The following is a 21,073-nucleotide window of genomic DNA, read 5'->3' on the forward strand; positions in this document are numbered from 1 at the left end:
TTTTTTTTTTCCTTTGACAAAACAAAAACCAAACATAACAATCCTGGTGAGGGTCACAGATCATCTATTTTAATGCCTGGAAATATATTCAGTGAGTCATCTTGTAGCTCTTAAACCAAAGTTTAAAAGTATAAGAAAGTCTATAACTGTAGACTACAAAGCAGTTAATACAGAATGAAAACTCCCAGTCACCTCAGGAGAAGTGGTGTTTTATTTCTGGTTGCTGCCAGAAATATTCCTGTATATATCCAGAAGCTCTCCTGGCTAGGTATCCACAGCTTGGCAACAGCTGCATAAAAAAGGGGCCAGACCTCTCACCATCCCTTCTCCCCTACCCTCACCAGTCTATTCTTACTGAGTTACAGGTTGAATTGCCTCCCCTGCAAAATACATGCTGGAGTCCTAATGTGCAGTACCTCAGAATGTGATCTTATTTGGAAACAGGGTTGTTGCAGATGTAATTAGTTAAGATGAGGCCACACTGGGTTAGGGTGGTCCCTCAATCTGATATGACTGGTGTCCTTATACAAGGGGAAATTTACATTCAGAGACAGCACATAAAGGAAAGGCAATGTAAGGGAGAAGAAGGCCATCTACAAGTCAAGTATAGAAGCCTGGAACAGATCTTTTCCTTCCAGCCCTCAGAAGAAACAACACTGTCAACACCTTTATTTTGGACCTCTAGCCTCCAGAAGTATGAGATAATAAATGTGTTGAAACCATTCATTTAGCCTGTGGGACTTTGTTACAGCAGCCCTGGCAAACTAATACTCTGATGGAACAAGGGAAAGAGTCCCTTTCATGACTGCCAACATTGGGTGGGAAAGAAAAGCATTAGGCACCTTTGTCATCTTCTCCCCTGATGCTGTTATAACATTTAATCTGATAAAAATCTGTGTCTGTTGCTCAGTTCTCAAGAGCAGCATTCAGAGTACAGGTATGGGTATGGGTAGTACTGTTTTTTGTTTGTTTGTTTTTTGAGACGGAGTTTCGCTTTGTCGCCCAGGCTGGAGTGCAGTGGCACGATCTCGGTTCACTGCAAGCTCCACCTCCCAGGTTCAAATGATTCTCGTGCCTCAGCCTCCCAAGTAGTTGGGGTTACAGGTGCCAGCCACCACGTCTGGCTAATTTTTGTATTTTTAGTAGAGACAGGGTTTCACCATCTAGGCCATGGCTGGTCACAAACTCCTGACCTCAGGCAACTGCCTACCTCGGCCTCCCAAAGTGCTGGGATTACAGGTGTGAGCCACCGTGCCTGGCCTTGTTTGTTTTTAATTGAAACTAGTCTTTGTATAGAGTACAAAGAAAGCAGTGCAGATGTTGCAAATGTTGATTTGTAGCATTTCCCTTCTCATCACCACACTACAGAATAGTTGTACATTAACTCTGACATTGTGGAAGGAAGGCAATTGGAGCTGGCCAGAGCAAAGTCATTTTGTTCCTGAATGCCATTTTACAACTGCCAAACTAGAATGTACTTGCTGACGTTGCAGACAAAATTGCTGCCACTTTTGAAAAGGACTTTGCTGAGGACAGAACTTTTCTCAAACCCCTTCATCAAGGACTTTTGCCTAGAAACCAATGAACTGTCATGATAATGCTTTATCTTCAAAATAGTGGGTTATGAAAGTTATGGATGAACTAGTGAGAACTGACTTCTTTCTTTAAAAACCCTACCCAAAAATAGCTGGTCAGGACACAATTCAAATGCTTCCGGAATCTGTGTTCCTTGAACTGCAATTCTCAGACTGCCAATAAACTTATTTACTTGGATTTTAGTCTCTGTGACTCTGGTTGACACGTTATAATGAACATGTTCAGCGCTTACAAGTGAAGCCTAACCAGATATTGTTCACAATAATCCTGAGGTAAGTTCTATACTTTTATATAGAGGGATTTAGTTACTCTGCTGTATTAGTTTCCTAAGGCTTCTGTAACAAACTATGACAAACTAAATGGCTAAAACGACACGAATTTATTACCTTACAGTTCTGGAGGTCAGAAATACAGCTCACTGGGTTAAAATCAAGGCTTCAGCATGCATGATGGTGCTTCCCTGAGTCCCAGCCACTCAGGAAGCTGAGGTGGATGGATCGCTTGAGCCCAGGAGCTCAAAACCAGTCCTGGCAACATAACAAGACCCTGTTTCAAAAAAAAAAATCAAGATGTCAGCTGGACTGTTACTTCTGGAAGCTCTGGGGAACAATTTTTTTTTTCCTTCTAGCTTTTCCTCCTTTTTTTTTTTTTTTTTTGGCAACAGGGTCTCGCTCTGTCACCAAAGCTGGACTGCAGTGGTGGGATCATGGGCCCTCTCCAGCTCTAGTGATCCTCCTGCCCCAGTCCCCCGAACAGCTGGGACCACAGCACCCGCCACCCTGTCTAGCTAATTTTTCACAGAGACGAGGGAATCACTATGTTACCCAGGCTGATCTCGAACTCCTGGGCTCGAGGGTTCCTCTCCCGCCTCTGCCTCCCAAAGCACTGGGATTGCAAACATGAGACACTGTGCCTGCTCCTCTTCCAGCTTCTTGAGGCCAGCTGCATTCTTTGGCTCTTGCCCCTTCCTCCACCTTCAAATAGCTTTCCGATTCTGACCTTTCCGGACCCCCTTCCACTTTAGAGAACCCTTGTAATTACACTGGGCCTAACCACATACTCCAAGATCATCTCCTCATTTTAAAGTCAGCTGATTAGCAACCTTAATTCTATCTGCAATCTTAATCCCCTTTGCCAAGCAAGAGAACAAACGCACAGGTTCCAGGGAGTAGGATGTGGGCATCCTGACGCGGGGCATTATCCTGCCTTCCACAATTGCCCAAGGTCACACAGCTAGTAAGTGCTAGCTAGCACTGAGTGCTGTGCCCATGAAATTTAGCTACATAGGCTTTCACTTAACCTGCAGACAGAACTCAGTGGGAGATAGATACTTTCCCTCAATATTATTAGCATTGTTCCACTGCAACGTGGAACAACAGCTTTAAAACGTGCTCTTCGTAGGCCCGGCTACTCCAAAAACAGCGCCTCCCGCCAGACTCAGGCGGCTTCCTTCACCCACAACCCGAGAGACGACCCGCAGGGCCCGCCCCGCGGAAGCCGCTGGTTGCCAGGCCAAGAGTGGACGAGGGTTGCCGGGGAAGCGGGTGAGTGGTCCCCGCCCTGGAGGGCCGCCTCTGGAGAGGGGAGCGCGGCGCGTGGTGGCGGCGCGGAGCCTAGTGGGAGCTACAGGGAGCGAGGGGGAGACGCGCCCCAGGCTCGCGGCGGCGCCCCTCATTTCCGCCTCGCGGTCTGGGTCCCTCGCCGCCTTGGGCTCTGGGCGCGCGGCGCCGTGGGAGCCGGCAGGGCGGAGCGACTTTTCCAGGAGAAAGGGCCCTTATGGGTGAGCGTGGCCACTGGGCTCCGCAGTGGTGCAATTGCCGCGCGGGCGCCTGTCCCGACCCAACGGGTTCTCGATCGCTGCCCGGAAAGAACCAATGAGAAACGCTGTTGCAGCTAAAAAGAAGTTAATAAGCGCAGGGCTGGCCAAACCAGAACATGGTCTCAGACCTGTCTCCCAGAGAATTCGGGGGCGAAGGTTTTAAATGGTATTTTGGCGGCAGGGGGCTGGGAAACTAAAACAATTGACCGGCTGGGGATGAAATCACAGGAGCGTCTGAAACTCGGAGAGGCTTCGTTGGTTCCCAGGAGGGGGTGGGGTCCGTTTCCCTTGTCTTGAAGTTAACACGAAATCCCTCGTAGTTATCCTAGCCTCTGTGCTAGAATAAGAAAACGACAATACGAAAACCTAGCCCGTGAGGTTAGAAGCAAGATGAGTCAGTCATGTTAGATTTCTCTCATTATTTATACATCTGTAAAGGTGGTTTCAGGCACTTTCTGAATTTAGCCCATGTCTCACCTGTGATCCCTCGTCTGGGTATTTGCAAATCACTTTATTAGATTTTTAAAATTATTGTGGCAGGCATACGAAGGGGCCGATATACTTTTGCCATGTTCAGAGTGTGTTCAGGTCTTGTAATGATCATATGAGTGTAATATTGAGTAAGAGGCAAATGTGGGCAGAAAAGATCAGATGTGGTTTTCAGCTAAGAAGTCTGGTTGCTCTTATTTTTCAGTTACTCTCCATTGCATAGAATAAAGCCCCGAAGAAACGAAGAATAAGAACATGGGAAAACTTGGCTTCCATGTTAAACCGTGTAAATACCAGGTGTTAGAATAGTGGTAAAGGACTTGTTTCTTTCACATCTATGTACTCTCAAAGACCTCATCAGTCTTGGAAAAACATTGTTTCGAAGACAATGTGTATGATTGATTTGGTTATATGAAGACATTATTTCTAGGATTTCCTCGTAATTCTGTGATAAGCAGGAATACAAACTGGAATTTTTACAGGTCACTATGGTAGAGGTTTTAGTTTGATTTTTGCTTTGCCTGTCATGCTCTCTCTTCCTTATAATTCTTTGTGGTATGATTAAAAAACGAACACTAGGGCTGGATGCGGTGGCTCACGCCTGTAATCCCAGCACTTGGGAGGCCGAGGTGGGCGGATCACCTGAGTTCGGGAGTTCGAGACCAGCCTGACCAACATGAAGAAACCCCATCTCTACTAAAAATACAAAATTAACCTGGTGTGGTGGCACATGTCTGTAATCCCAGCTACTCGGGAGGCTGAGGCAGGAGAATCGCTTGAACCTGGGAGGTGGAGGTTGCGGTGAGATGAGATCACGTCATTGCACTCCAGCCTGGGCAACAGGAGCGAAACTCCGTCTCAAAATAAAAAACAAAAAACAAACACTATAAGCTTTTGAAAATCAAGTAAATTCATTCCAGTGTTTTCCTGCAATGAAAAGAATGCATCACTTTTCTAAGGTTTTAATAATCATAATAGCTGCCAGTTATTCAGGACCTTCTATGTACCTGGCAAAGTGTTAGGAACATTTGATCCATTTTCTCTTATGTGCTAAGCAGTCCTACTAGCTGCTTCATCCTGGAAATACAGATGGGAGCTTGAAGTCAAGGACTACAACTGTGTGTTTAACATCTCTCTTGACTCTCAGTAACCTCCAGTTCAGCACATCCAAAATGAAACACATGTCTCTTCTGCCAGTATGTTTTGCCCCACCCCTGTAACACTCCCACTGCCGGAAAATCACACAAACAAAAACCTCACACACAACCATTGTGCCTTTCCTCTCTCAGGGGGTGCCAGAAACCATCTGGTTCATGCCAGAAACCTGGGAGTCAACCTTGCCCTCTTCTCTGCTTGCCCTCCCATAAATCTGCCACCACAAATCCTGTCAACTGTTGTTACATCTTTCCTTCCCATTTTTTCTGGCCCCATTGCCTCCATTCTATTCCATTTCATTGTTTTCCTGCCTTTTCTGTTGTTGGAGCCCCCTAACTGGCCTGTGTCTCTGAGCTGGCCTTCCTGCCCCTCTTCCACTGGTCCATTTAATCTGCAATCTGAGTGAATGTTTTTTCTAATATGCAAACATGATGATACTGCGTTCTTGGTTAAAATGCTTCAGCAGCCTGTTACATTCTTTCAATTTCTTGAACTGAATGTAATTTCTTTAGCTCTTAAATATGCAATTTCCTCTTCCATGATTACTGTTTTCCTCCTCTTTGTCTTCAAGTTTCATTCATCCTTCAGGCTTCAGCTTAAATAGCCTACATTTGTTGAGGTTTATGGTTATCTCTGCATGGGATGTCCATGATGGCAGGGACTATGAGACATTTGTTCAGATCATAACATCTGACTCAGTTGGTGCTCAGTGTCTACCTGTTGAATGTAGTATAGGGAAGGAAAAACATTTTTTTCTCTACCTTCTTAGGTTCATTAGCTGGGCCCTGCAAAATAAACTGATGAAAGATACATTAACAGGAAAAAAGGTTTATGCATAAATGTAAAGTGGTTAGACCAGGGGGCTCACATGCCATTTTAACAAAGAGTGATAAATTGTAGAGAAGTAACTAGACAAAAGTAGGGGAATTCTTCTTGGGTAAATTGTAGGAAGGTGAAGATATGGGAGAAGCTAACAGAAGATATGGGTTATTCAGTAAGGTTTGTTATGTGGACTCAAGTTGGCGCCTTCCCCATTGATAAGAGTTGCTCTCTTCCTGGTACTGGAAAGGAAGACACATTTACAAAAGGATGTTTATTACCTGTACATAGGAAAATTTATGCCCTGCATTTATACAAAAAAGGGAGGGCAAAGAGCAAATTGGTTTCAGCTCAAAACAATTCTTACATGAAAGTGGCATATTTTGGGGTAGCATACACTGATCCCCTTCAAAAGGAATAAGTTGCTTTTCTCTTATCATGGTTATGAGAGCTACTTTGAATTAACTTCTGCTTTTTGAAAGTACCTTTAATTCTCAAATGTTTCTGCTTTTGAATGCAGTTTGGGAGAGCCCATGGTGACTGCGTGAGTGGAGCCCAGCTGTGTGGATGCCCCAGCATGGATGACTACACGGTCCTGAGAATGATTGGGGAGGGCTCCTTCGGCAGAGCTCTTTTGGTTCAGCATGAAAGCAGTAATCAGATGTTTGCCATGAAAGAAATAAGGCTTCCCAAGGTCACTACTAAAGAAATTAGCTCACTTTGAAAGTATACATGCAATTTGTATAAAAGAATAAGTTTTTGGCCAGGCATGGTGGCTCACACCTGTAATCCCAGCACTTTGGGAGGCAGAGGCGGGTAGATCACCTGAGGTCAGGAGTTTGAGGCCAGCCTGGCCAACATGGGGAAAACGCGTCTCTAGTAAAATAATTTTAAAATTAGCCAGGTGTGGTGGCATGCACCTGTAGTCCCAGCTATTCGGGAGACTGAGGCAGGAGAATCACCCGAACCTGGGAGGCAGAGGTTGTAGTAAGCTGAGATGGTGCCACTGCACTCCAACCTTGGTGACAAAATAAGACTCTGTCTCAAAAAGTAAATAAATAAATAATAAGTTTTTTAGTTTTAACATGGAATTTCTCCTTCATGCAAAAGATAGAATTGGTTTATTCGTTAGCTTTACAAGGGCTCAATACATTATATGTGGTTCTTAGGATATTGTAATTAACAATGGGAGAAAAACAGTAAAAGTTTTGGAGGCGATTACTGCTAATTTTATTTCAGCAAATAATTGGTAATAACTTCCACTTTTGTATACCTAATGGTGTAGGAAATCTTTGCCAAAGCAACTCAGGTGCGATATTAATGAAAAGGATCATAAAATACAATGAAGAACAAATGCTAACCTTTGGTACCAGTAAACCTACTTTGTGGATCAGTTTATAGTTTTATTTCCTTGTAGACCATTACTATGTATCATAGTTGTCCTATGAAAGAATTCATTACATGAAGACTATGTCATAATATTTTGGATCAATTTTTAAAAAAACACATTCTAATAAAGGTCTCAGAGTGCTAGGTGTTTTTTTCCCACTGTATTCTTGACTTCATTCAGTGATTTTCAAACTTGAGTGAGCATCATAATCAGCTGGAGGGCTTATTAAAACATGGATTGCTATGCTCCTCCACCCCCAGGCTTCCGATTGAGTAGGGCCAGGTGGGCTTGTGAATTTACATTTTTAATAAGTTCCCAGTTGGTGCTGATGCTGCTGGTCTGAGAACCCTTGTGTTACTACATAATCAATGGCGATTTCTTTTCTTTCTTTTTTTAAATTTATAGATGGAGTCTTGCTCTATTGCCCAGGCTGGAGTGTAGTGGCACGAGCATAGCTCATTGCAGCTCAAACTCCTGGGCTCAAGTGATCTTCCTACCTCAGCCTCCCCAGTGGCTGGGACTATAGGTGTAGTATACACTATAGGTGTAGTATAGTCCCAGCCACTGGGGAGGGTAGCCACCAGACCCAACTAACAATGACAATTTCTTGATTGTAAGATAAATCATTCAGAATTTCATCCTTATAGAGTAAGTTAGGGATAAATGGTTTTGGAATCTTACTTTGCTTGCCATCTCTGTTCATCTTTGATGCAATAATACACCAGCATACTCTTTTTTTTATCTGGACCAGTGGACTCCTCTAAGTGATTGCAGACAGTCAAAACATGAAATCCGCCCCCCCCACGCCTTTTTCTTTTTTTCATTTAGGATAAAACATTTCTTTTTTTCTATATCACAAGTCATCAAAAGATACACTATTTTGATGGTATACTGACTTTCTAAGTCAGGTGATGCTTAGGCTGATATTAAAACTGTTTACATTCTGTATGTGTAAGGAATGAAAAAAGAAAATAAAAGTACAATGAAGGGGTCAGCTCAAGCATGAAAATATAGCCAGAGTTGGAAAATCACCATTCATTTTCTCTTGTCATTTGACAAATTTAAGTTGAGCCAAAGTGTAGTGTTATAAAACTGCATCTAGCATTGAAGTATCATGTAAACTATATTATTGTAAAGTTATCTATTTTAAATGCAGTATTAAATTTATGCTTATTTAAAATGTTTTTCTAGTCTTTCTCTAATACACAGAATTCTAGAAAGGAAGCTGTTCTTTTAGCCAAAATGAAACACCCCAATATTGTTGCCTTCAAAGAATCGTTTGAAGGTAAATATGAATTCCCCCAGATACGTGCTTTTCTGGATTTGATTTATAGCCACTACAGCTTTTCTAAAGAGCTTGTATCTGTTTTAGCTGAAGGACACTTGTATATTGTGATGGAATACTGTGATGGAGGGGATCTAATGCAAAAGATTAAACAGCAAAAAGGAAAGTTATTTCCTGAAGACATGGTAAGAGATTGACTTACATAGTTTCTCTCAAGGTTTAGAAGCCACTTTTCTCATAAACTAGTTAAAACAAAAACATTGATATCTGTAATTACCTGAGAAGGTAAATAGAAATGACTGATTTCTGTACTGGTGTTACCACTCAGTGTCCCCAGGATATGGCTGCCTGAAATGGTTTTAGGAAGTAAAATCTATGTAAATTATTAAGAAATAAAACTTTCATGTTTAGAATAATTTCAAGATTGTATCACCAAATTTTGTGCTAGATATTTAAAATCTTGATTTCTTTTCTTTTCTTTTCTTTTTTTTTTTGAGACAGAGTCTTGCCCTGTCGCCCAGGCTGGAGTGCAGTGGCGCGATCTTGGCTCACTGCAAGCTCCGCCTCCCGGGTTCATGCCATTCTCCTGCCTCAGCTTCCTGAGTGGCTGGGACTACAGGCGCCCAACACCATGCCTGGCTAATTTTTTGTATATTTAGTAGAGACGGGGTTTCACCGTGTCAGCCAGGATGGTCTCGATCTCCTGATCTCGTGATCCGCCCGCCTCAGCCTCCCAAAATGCAGGGATTACAAGCGGGAGCTACCGCACCCAGCCTAAAATCTTGATTTTTATTGTACTGAAATTTTTAGGAGACAGGTCTATTTTATTTTGTATTACTAAAACATCAGAAGAATGAAGCTTGCCATTTCTGTTTCTTGGGAGTACCTATTCTCAATCTTTTTCCTCCTGAAGTGTTCCCTTCAGTCTAAGACTTGCTGCCTTTTTAGTGGAAAATTGCATAATAAATATTTTTTAATGAATTGGCTATGGAAAATACTTAAATTGCTCCGTTGAGGCTTAGTTTGATTTAGGTTATAGCATGTTATGAAAGTATGTAAACAAATGTAAATAAATATTATACATTTAGAAATTGTATTGTTAAAGATATGGGTTCTGTAGAAGGAAGTCAACCTTGGCTTCAACTGGAAGAATCTCCATAGCAAAAGTGAAAACAAAATTAATTTGACATTTAACTGTAGGCCCTCAAGACACCTAGAAATTCTGGGTACTGTTGACCTTGGACTTATAAGCAGGAGCTATTGACCTCAAAGGATTATTTATAATATAATGAAATCTTTTAATGTTACCGTATAGATATTCTGCAAAAGTAAATGAAAATCCAACATAATGATTACACTAGAAAAGCTGTAGTGTCTTTCTTATTGGTGAACTACCTTTATATAAGCATTTAAGAATACTTTTATTTGGTTGAATATAAGAAAAATATAAGTGGAAGTTTTACTAAAATAAATTGCTATTTGGATCATGCATAAGATGATGGAATATGGGAGTCACAGCTTTTCTGAATTTCTCCAAGTAACACTGAATCTTAGTTGAACTATGTAATTTACAGGAGTTCTGTACTCACATTATGTAAAATCCTAGTCAACTAAGGCCTAGAGATGATTCTCTGGAATTTTAGGTTAATATGAGCCAGTTACTGCATTCTTGAAGATTTTGCATACCTTTTTCTTACAGATACTTTATTGGTTTACCCAAATGTGCCTTGGAGTAAATCACATTCACAAGAAACGTGTGCTACACAGAGATATCAAGTCTAAGGTGAGTGGAGTACATTTTTGGACTTAAAAAAAAAACTAAATCAGTAATTTTGCTGTGTTATCCCATACATTTTGGGACGTTTTTGTTTAGGAATATTTGTCAGCCTAATATTTGTTACTTACTTTTCAAATTAAAATATTGCCCACCTTTATTAAAATATAATTGACAGAAATTATGTGTATTTATGATGTATAACATGATGTTTTATATATATACACACACATTGTAAAATGATTAAAGCAAGGTAATTAACGTATCTATCACCTCACATACTTATTATTTCTTTGTAGTGAGGACATTTAAGATCATTCTCAGCACTTTTTAAGTATTCTAAGCATTATTAAGTATTAAGTATTCTATGCATTATTATTAACCATAGTCACCATGTTGTACAACAGATCACTGGAACTTACTTGTCCTAACTGGAACTTTGTACCCTTTTACTTAATATTTATACTAACCAAATAAGGTAATACCTGAGAAAAAGTCATTGAAATCTCTGTAGTAGTACAGTCATGCATCACTTAGTGATAGGGGGACAAGTACTCAGAAATGCTTCGTAAGGTGATTTTGTTGTGTGAGCGTCGTAGAGTGTACTTACACAAACCTAGATGGTATAACCTCTTACACACCTAGGCTATATAGTGTAGCCTGTTGCTTCTTGGCTACAAACCTGTACAGCATGTTACTGTACTGAATTTCTTGGGCAATTGTAATACAATGGTAAATATTTGTGTATTTAAACGTAGAAAAAGTTCAGTAAAAATATGGTATTGTAGTCTTCTGGGACCATTGTCATAAATGCCATCCCTTGTTGACTGAAATACAGTTATGCAGCACGTGACTGTGTATGTTAATGTGTCCTAGCTCTCTTTTAGTGACCACTTACTTAGTCCATGTGTTCTCAGATGGAAAACGGTTGACACCTGGGCCTGCCATGTGGCATCACCCTGACACAGGTTCTCACCGGGTCGATTGAGTCTGCTGATACAACCTAAAACTTACTTGTTAGATTTTGAAGCACTCATCCTGAGTTTCCATGCAGGGGAATGTCTAGCTGTCAAGAGGGGATCTTGGTGTTTCGTGTTCCACTCTGGGACTCAGCTGTCAGCATTTCTACCCTTGATCTCCGTCATCAGCAGGCTTTGGAAGACAGCTCATCTGCCTCGTGTTCGATGATGGAAGACATAATCTGAGTTCTTCTTTTTAAATGCAGAATATCTTCCTCACTCAAAATGGAAAAGTGAAATTGGGAGACTTTGGGTCTGCCCGTCTTCTCTCCAAGTATGTATATCTGTTCTACGGTAGTGACAGTAATCAAAACATCCATTTTCAGGAATGTTCTGTAATCATTCTTTCCCCTTTTTTGGTTTTAGTCAGATGGCATTTGCTTGTACCTATGTGGGAACACCTTATTATGTGCCTCCAGAAATTTGGGAAAACCTGCCTTATAACAATAAAAGGTGAGTGCTGCATATTTGATGTAAGGGTGCCCATTTGGTGACAGGCATTTTAGCCTGCAGATGATACAAGAGTCTGATGTCACTTCAAAATAGATGCATGGATCATACTGGTTTCTAAAAAATATATCTGAAAGCAGTCTGGAATCTATATTTCTAATCTATATTGCTAGGCTGCTAGATAAAAGTAATAGTTTTCCAATTGCTATTAATTATACCTGAGAGGAGCAAATGCTGAAAGAAAGGCCAGTCATTCTAGGGACGGTATGAATTATATCAGTGGTTCCCAAACTTTGCTGCTCCCACTTACAAAAATCCCAAATCCCAGGTTGCATCCACACTAATTAAATCAAAATGGCAAAGGGTGAGAAGCAGGCATCAGTAATTTTTCAAGATTACTGGGTGATTCCAATGTACAGCAACATTTGATAATCAATAGATTGTGTCATTGAGTTGGTATTTACAGGGCTAGATTATAAGTACTTGGTTGATAGGTAAATTGATTGAAGGAGGTTAGTATGAAGATCTTAATGATTTAAAATGCAGTATTTTTTTTCTGAATATAAGTTATATGTGCCCATTGTGGGGATGGATGTGCAGGGAAGATTGGAAATAGACCTGTAAGAAAGGACATGGAAATCACACACTTTTCCCAACTGCCAGTAATATTTTAATGTTTTTTTCTTCATTCACTTTTCCCCCTAAAGGTGGTTGATATATTTTATATATAATTTGCTTTTGTCATTTTATATTATAGTCATTTCCCCACATACTTAAACTCTTCATAAATTTTCTAATGGCTGCATATATTTTACTATATGGCGCTTCCAAAGTTTACTTAGTAATTCCTCTGTTGTTGGCCTTATATTTCCAGATTTCAGTCTCATAAACAGTGCTGTAATTAACATACCTTTTGTGTATAAATTTGTCCTTGTTTTATATCACATTCTTGGTGTGGATTCCTAGAAGGAGAAACACCAAAAGGCTGTTGTTACTTTATGCTGACTTGCTTTCTGAAAACGGTATGACAATCTGTACTAAATAGGTTTCTTAAAGAGTAGAATGGACTGAATCGGGGCAAAACAGCTCCACAGGGACTTGTTGGGACAATTGAAGAAATTTGGGTATGCAGTAAATATTAAATAACATTACTGAATTGAGATTAAATTCCTTGGATGTGATAACAGTATTGTGTTTATGAAGGAAAGTGTACATTTTTGTTCTTAGGAGATACATGCTGATGTGTGTAGGGATGAAGTGTTTGATATCTGCAACCTTTTTTTTTTTTTTTGAGACAGAGTCTTACTCTGTTGCCCAGGCTTGAGTGCAATGGCACAATCTTGGCTTACTGCACTCCGCCTCATGGGTTCAAGCGATTCTCCTGCCTCAGCTTCCTGAGTAGCTGGGACTACAGACCGCTCGCCGTTACAACCGGCTAATTTTTATATTTTTTGTAGAGATGGGGGTTTCACCAAATTGGCCAGGCTGGTCTTGAATCCTGACCTTCTGATCTGCCCACCTCGGCTCCAAAGTCGCTGGATGTAAGGTGTTGAACACCATGCCCGGCTGCAACCTTTTCTAGAGATTTTCAGATAGATTATATTTAGGAGGCGGAGATTAGCCCTCAAACATTTGGCACAATATGAGAATGATTGGGGAGCCTAGATGAAGGGTTCTAGTGTTGGTACCATTTATGCAAGATAACAACTTAGTCTTTTCTGTTTGCTGTTTATCAATTTGGGAGTTTATTTTATTGAAATATTAAAACTAAAGGGGAAATAGCTGGTAAAAACCATTAATTTAAATAGTTATAAAAATAGTTAATGATTCATGTTTAGACCAAAGTCTGGTAGGTTAGCTTTGTTGGTCTTGTGTGTGTGTTGTGTTGGCTTGTAGTTTTCTCGTCAGCCTACACTTGTAGTTGAAGGTGGTGAGTTGCTCGGTAGGATTTGGCTTGAGCCTATTGGAGTTTCTAATTGTCATGGCAGCGTTAGCTAAGTTTGAAAATTCTATTGCACTGTGAATATTGAACCACTGGATCTGGCCTTAGTCTTGGTCAATACACAGTGAGATCTCGCCACCTTTAAAAAAGATTAGAAATGAGGTTTGTACGGCCGTAGGAACGCATAGTGTGCTTATTTTTTATGTGGTAATTGGTTTTGTTGTATCATGCCCCTTTTGGAGGTTGGGTGGGGTGTATTGAACGCAGCATATTGTGGTAGGGTCTGAAGGGGTTCTTCTGTGGCAGACTCATGTGTAGGGTCATGAGAGACAAGACCGATCATGGCTAACATGGTGAAACCTGTCTGGGTCTCGAAGCGTCTTACCAGCGGGGAGGAGCACGATGGGTCTCTTACTGGGGAGGCTGCCGAAAAAGCAGTGATTGACGGGATACAAAAAAAGAACAAAAATTTAGGTCAGTGTGGGGCTCTGGTGCCCTGTTGTGCCATCCCGCTACTTGGGCAGACTGATGCAGGAAGAGTTGGCGTTTGAAATGGATGGTCGGACTGTTGCAGTGTATCCAGACGATTCGCTGCCATCTGCGTCTCCAGCCACGGGCAACGAGAGCAGACTCCGTCATCAAAAACAAAAAAAAAAAATGGGAAAAGGAAAATCCTATTTTCCCTTTAGAGTCCAGTCTCAGTCAGACTGTGTTTGAAGTAGTAGAGCTGCTCACTTAGCAGGAGATTGTGATGCAAGAGGATGGGTGGCTCGTGTCCAGAGGTGTGGAGTATATAATCTGCAACTTTGGTCCTTCCCAGAGTCTCCAGCTGTGATCTCATCTGAATGTCCGCAATAGTAGTGCTGTTGGTCTTTTGCTACTGATATTCCCAATGCTACTTGAGTGAGTTATTTTAACCGCCTTTGATTTGAAGGGTTGGGGATTGTAAGAGCAGAGAGTTTTTTTATTTGTTCTTTACCGCTTTAGGAAGTATCGTAGGTTGTTAGACCAAAATTATTATGTTTTAAGTATCCTGGAAGTTACTTGTGTATATTCTATTTCTTATTAATAGATAAGGTATATATTTTTGTACTCAGAAATTACTAATTCCACTTGTGATTACATCTGCGTTTTAATGCTTTCTGTTGACTCTTGTCCTTGGAGATGCATTCTTTGTATGAACTTCTGTTACCCTTATTAGGTCCATTTCCAGTAGTGATGGCGTTGCAAATATGGAAAGAGGAGCTTGTTCATTATCGTGAATGCTGAGTCTAACGAAGTGTGACGATTCTATTGGTGAGTGTTGTCTTCTCTTAGGATTGTATAGTTCATGGTATATAAAAGTTTGTTATGTTTCCCAGTGCAGTCATCTGCCTGAGTGTAATTGTGTAGCATATACTAATAGGGAAATTTCATATTTAGTTTTGCTGTGAAATACATAACTTTCTCTCTCTTTTTTCTTTCTCTTTTCTCTTTCTTTTTGCTATTCTTATTTTTTATTTGATACATACAAATTGCATTGTATCCATGTTTTTAAGTATACTGTCATTGTCCATTAATCTACATTCACAATGTTGTGCACATCACTACTATCTCTTTGGGGTTTTGTCTTGTTTTGTTTTGGTGTTTGTTTAAAGAGACGGAGTCTTGCCCTGTTACCCAGTCTGGAGTGCGTGGGCAGCGATCTCAAGCTCACTGTGCAGCTCCATCTGCCTGGGTTTCAAGTGTTCTCCTGCTCAGCCTTCAAGTAGCTGGGTACGTGCATACCACGCTGACCACTAAATTTTGTGTGTGGGTTTTTACTAGAAGACATTTTTGTATTTTTGTATTCCCCATGTTGACAGGCTGGTCTCAACTTCTGACCTCGGTGATCCACTTGCTCGGCTCCAAAGTGCTGGGATTACAGGTGTGAGCCATATGCCAGCCACTCACTATCTCTTTGTAAAACTTTGTCATCACCCCAACCAGAAATTTGTACCCATTAAAGTTGACTTCCCCATTTTTCCCTTTCCCCAGCCCCCTAGTCTAATTTCTGCTCATGATTTGATATTCTAGATGTTTCATACACTGGAAATATATCAACATTTGCCGTTTTGTGTCTGTTTATTTCATAGCACAGTGTTTTCAAGTTCATTCATATTGTAACATCTTATCAGGATTCCATTAACTTTTTATGGCTGAATAGTATTCCAATTGAGTGTATAGACATGTTATATCATTTCTCTGTTGAGGGACACTGAGTTGTATTCTGTCTGTTTGGCTGTTGTATAATGCTGTTATGACAATGGTGTATAGTATCTGTTAGGTCCCTGGTTCCAAATTTTGAAGGTCCTATACTAGCAGCGGAACTGCCAGGTCATATGGGAATTGTATTTACGCTTTTTCAGGAAGCCCAAACTTTGCAAAGTGGCTGCATCATGTTTTTCTCACAAGTTTTGCGTAGAATTTCACCTTATGAGTTCCTCTCCTAACTGAAATATCATGAAAACATAGATTGCCTATTATATTTTTTCAAGATTTTTTAAAATATAACCAAAAAAGGTTAAATAACTTGTCCCGCTTGTTCAGCCATAGTTAATTACATAGAACAACAACTGCAGGGCTAATTCCTATTAGTCTTAGCTTTGCATAGAAATAAATTCTGTTTTTTGGGCGATTGAAAGTTGCCGTTTTTTTTTTTTTTTTTTTTTTTTTGAGACGGAGTCTGACTCTGTCGCCCGGCTGGAGTGCGGTGGCCGATCTCAGCTCCTGCAGCTCCGCCTCCAGGTTTAGGCATTCTCCTGCCTTCCGCCTCCCAAGTAGCGGGACTAACAGCGCGCCTCTGTCGCCCGGCGTAGTTTTTTGTATTCTTTTAGTTAGAGAACGGGGGTTTCACCGTATTAGCCGGGTGGTCTCGTCTCCTACTTGTGATGCCGCCGTCTCGGCTCCCAAAGTGTTAGGGATTACAGGCTTGAGCCCGCGCCGCGATAAGTTGACTTTTTTACAGATGTACTTGAGGGCACATAGAGCTCGGAAGAGGGTGAATGGTTGAGAAACAATCGTCACCACTACCAGATGAAAGTAACTCAAACTGAAGACACCTGGTATTAATGAGAAGTTATCTTTGAATATAAGTGGTTTATTTTTTTTTTTATTTTTTTTATTTTTTTTATTTTATTTTATTTTTTTTTTTCTGAGACGGAGTCTTGCTCTGTCGCCCAGGCTGGAGTGCAGTGGCCGGATCTCAGCTCACTGCAAGCTCCGCCTCCCGGGTTCGCGCCATTCTCCTGCCTCAGCCTCCCGAGTAGCTGGGACTACAGGCGCCCGCCACCTCGCCCGGCTAATTTTTTGTATTTTAGTAGAGACGGGGTTTCACCGTGTTAGCCAGGATGGTCTCGATCTCCTTACCTTGTGATCCGCCCGTCTCGGCCTCCCAAAGTGCTGGGATTACAGGCTTGAGCCACCACGCCCGGCCGAATATAAGTGGTTTATAACGATAGCTACACAGTTAGAACAACTTGCGGAACCTTTAAAATGCTGATGCCTAGGCCCACAGCACAGTGATTGAAATAAAATCTCTGAAAATGTCCTGGGCATTACTGTTTTTAAAACAGGTGATTACAATGTACAGCCCAAGTTGAGAACCACTATAGTCTACAAATAAAATTATTTTTAAAATTCCAACATCTTTTAATTCTTTACTTCCTGATTGTATCTTTTTTCATGACTTACATGTACACATTCTTCTTTTTTCTAGCAAGAATGAGTATTAAGGACTATAGTGCCCAGAATATTTGGCACGAGATCTGTCATCCCTTGTCTGCTTGAAGACAAAAGTTGTTCTCAAACCTTTAGGAAATGCAGATAGTTGGTGTAATGGTTAAAAAGCCGGAGGCAAAGCAGATTCAGTAGTATTTGTCGTTATCAGCATTTGTCCTTTGTTACATGTTGATTTTTCTTTTTCATATATTCACTTGCATTTTTTATTCATAGGACAATATACTTTTTTGAAAATAAACTTCTTTTAAATTTTAAAACAGTTTTAGATTTACAGAAAATTACAAAATAGTACAAAAGCTTCCATATACACCAAACTGTAATTAACATCTAACATAGCCTTGAGGTATAGAAACATTTCTTAAGCAAGATTCAACAAGCAGAAATTATTAAGGAATAAATTTGACTATACTAAATTTTAAAGATACCATAAATAAAAACATAATACACAGATCAGCAGAAAACATTTTCAAACGTAACTAGCAACGAATTAATAAAATATATTTTTTTAAATTTTTATTTTAAGTTCTGGGGTACGTGTTCAGAGTGTGCAACTTTATTACATAAGTAAACGTGTGCCATGGTTATTTGCTGCACCTGTCAACCCATCACGTAGGTATTAGGGCAATACACTTTCAAGGTAGAATGCTAACACATTCTTTCATAAGCATTTCTAAGGCTGACATCTAATGTTAGTTCCGATGTATTTATTATACATTGAAAACTTTAAAAAGTTTACTCCAGTCTGTCATTGTATATTCCACGGTGTTACTCGTCAAATTTTAATAGCTGCTTTAATGACAGGAATGGTTAAAAAGGATTTTGCAGTAGAAGTTTAAAATTGGAAAAGTCTGGCCAGGTGCAGTGGCTCATGCATGTAATCTCAGCACTTTGGGAAGCCAAAGTGGGAGGATCATTTGAGCCCAGGAGTTCAAGACCAGCCTGGGCAATATAGCAAGACCCTGCCTCTAAAAAAAAAAAAATTAAAAAATTAGCTGGGCATGGTAGCATATGCCTGTAGTCCCAGCTATTTGGGAGGCTGAGGTGGGAGGAGCGCTTGAGCCTGGGAGGTCAAGGATGCAGTGAGCTGTGATTGCACCATTGCACTCAAGCCAAAAAACCACCTGTAGAAAACTAGAAAAGTCTGAAGTGCATGTTGCTATGGAGCAGGCCTGGCAGTTTCTGGGGAGGGGCGGAGCAAAGGGATATTACACTTATTATAAACCTTTTAGCATCATTTGATGTTTTAAAAAGCCATATGTATATATTACTTTGATTTTCAATATATACTTATAATGTATATCTGCAAAATCATTAGGACTAATAAGGTAGACAAAGCAGGCATTGATGGAAATACTTTTTCTAGATGGCAACGGTTTTTACCATTCATGTTTGACTTTCTCCTAAACCACCTTAAGATTATATAATGGTGTCTTAAGGACACCTCTAGAAAGAAAAATGACCAGATAGCAGATATGTTTATAAAATTAAAATAATGAACATAACTGGTAGTTTCTTACTTCCATTTCTTCCCCTGCATCTGCTTGTAAAGTTCAATTTTTCTTTTCAGTTTCAGGCAAATAGTTGGAAAAATCTTATCCTCAAAGTGTGTCAAGGGTCCATCAGTCCACTGCCGTCTCATTACTCTTACGAACTTCAGTTCCTAGTCAAGCAGATGTTTAAAAGGAATCCCTCACATCGCCCCTCGGCTACAACGCTTCTCTCTCAAGGCATCATAGCTCGGCTTGTCCAGAAGTGCTTACCCCCCGAGGTATGATCTGTGTTGGATTGGCTGTGAACAGCTTTCAAGTGTATGGTAAAATGGTTTGTTATCTTTTAACATTACACATTACATGTGCTCATCAAAATCCAAATGGTACGGAAGTATATTAAAAAATAAAAAATTAAAACCTCCTTTCCTTCCTCTTTTCCCCTCAATAATGCTATTGCCCAAGTATAATCACAGTTTGTATATCCTTCCAGACTTTTTTTTAGACATATATAAATGTCTGCATTTGTCTATCTAAATTATATGTACTTTTTTTTTTTTTGACATGGAGTCTTGCTCTGTCGCCCAGACTGGAGTGCAGTGGCGTGATCTTAGCTCACTGCAACCTCCACCACCCTGGTTCAAGCAATTTCCCTGCCTCAGCCTCCCAAGTAGCTGGGATTACAGGCACACACCACCATGTCCAGCTAATTTTTTTGTATTAGTAGAGACAGGGTTTCACCATGTTAGCCAGACTGGTCTCGAACACCTGACCTCAAGCAATCTGCCCGCCTCGGCTTCCCAAAGTGCTGGGATTACAGGTGTGAGCCACCATGCCCGGCGTATATGTACTTTTTTAAGTGGCACTTTTGTTTTTCAACTTGAAATATTATTGTGCTGAAAATGCTGATGATGAAATGACATCACAGCAGTATCTATAGAAAAATATGTTTTCACATCTTTAAATTCTCAACTTTAAATTTCAGATCATCATGGAATATGGTGAGGAGGTATTAGAAGAAATAAAAAATTTGAAGCATAATACACCAAGAAAAAAAAGTAAGAATTTTGGACGGAGTATTTTTTGTTAAGTGCTCTTTTAAAAATATACTATAACAGAAAAGAAATACATAATTTTTAAGTTATTAGAGATGATTATCAGAGATACTCCTCAAATGAACATTTTCTTTTGTTATTTTAGATGTAATTCTGTAATGAATACTGTCCTTTTTGATCCCTGAAACAATTGGGATTTTAAAAAGCCTAGTTTGGGATATTTTAATGACGGAAAGATGATGCCGTCATTATTAGTACCATATTTTCTCTGGCTTGTTGTGTAGGTCAGGTAGAAGGCTTCTTCTGTGGGCTGACCTGAGAATCTGTCCAGGAAAATATGGCACTAATCTTGTAGGAAAATGTATCCCAAGTTTCTGAAGAACCATCATGTAAACAGACTTTTTGAAAAGAAAAGCTTTTCTTTTATATATATATTATTATTATTGTTATTATACTTTATGTTCTAGGGTACGTGTGCACAACGTGCAGGTTTGTTACATATGCATACATGTGCCATGTAGGTGTGCTGTACCCATTAACTCATCATTTACATTAGGTGTATCTCCTGATGCTATCCCTTCCCTCTCCCCCAACCCTGCAACAGGCCCCGGTGTGTGATGTTCCCCTTCCTGTGTCCAAGTGATCTCATTGTTCAATTCCCACCTATGAGTGAGAACATGCGGTGTTTGGTTTTCTGTTCTTGCGATAGTTTGCTGAGAATGATGGTTTCCAGCTGCATCCATGCCCCTACAAAGGACATGAACTCATCCTTTTTTATGGCTGCGTAGTATTCCATGGTGTATGTGTGCCACATTTTCTTAATCCAGTCTGTCATTGATGGACATTTGGGTTGGTTCCAAGTCTTTGCTATTGTGAATAGTGCTGCAATAAACATACGTGTGCATGTGTCTTTATAGCAGCATGATTTATAATCCTTTGGGTATATACCCAGTGATGGGATGGCTGGGTTAAATGGTATTTCTAGTTCTAGATCCTTGAGGAATCGCGACACTGTCTTCCACAATGGTTGAACT

General features: G+C 40.3%; 1 protein-coding gene across 1 annotated transcript in view; it reads left to right on the plus strand.

The window, feature by feature from the left end:
* Positions 1-3,015: 3,015 nt before the first annotated feature.
* The window catches only part of NEK3 (NIMA related kinase 3), a 30,980-nt gene continuing 12,922 nt past the window's right edge, over positions 3,016-21,073 (plus strand). Inside the window, exons 1-11 of the mRNA XM_017858265.1 lie at positions 3,016-3,140; positions 4,110-4,190; positions 6,399-6,572; positions 8,460-8,553; positions 8,641-8,738; positions 10,253-10,336; positions 11,553-11,620; positions 11,713-11,799; positions 14,673-14,733; positions 19,065-19,265; positions 19,970-20,042. Of these exons, the coding sequence (XP_017713754.1) occupies positions 4,179-4,190; positions 6,399-6,572; positions 8,460-8,553; positions 8,641-8,738; positions 10,253-10,336; positions 11,553-11,620; positions 11,713-11,799; positions 14,673-14,733; positions 19,065-19,265; positions 19,970-20,042 (952 nt within the window). The 5' untranslated portion in view covers positions 3,016-3,140; positions 4,110-4,178. The remainder of the gene's footprint in view (positions 3,141-4,109; positions 4,191-6,398; positions 6,573-8,459; positions 8,554-8,640; positions 8,739-10,252; positions 10,337-11,552; positions 11,621-11,712; positions 11,800-14,672; positions 14,734-19,064; positions 19,266-19,969; positions 20,043-21,073) is intronic.

Source organism: Rhinopithecus bieti, unplaced genomic scaffold (assembly GCF_001698545.2).
Source record: "Rhinopithecus bieti isolate Rb0 unplaced genomic scaffold, ASM169854v2 scaffold_48477, whole genome shotgun sequence".
Taxonomy (NCBI): domain Eukaryota; kingdom Metazoa; phylum Chordata; class Mammalia; order Primates; family Cercopithecidae; genus Rhinopithecus; species Rhinopithecus bieti.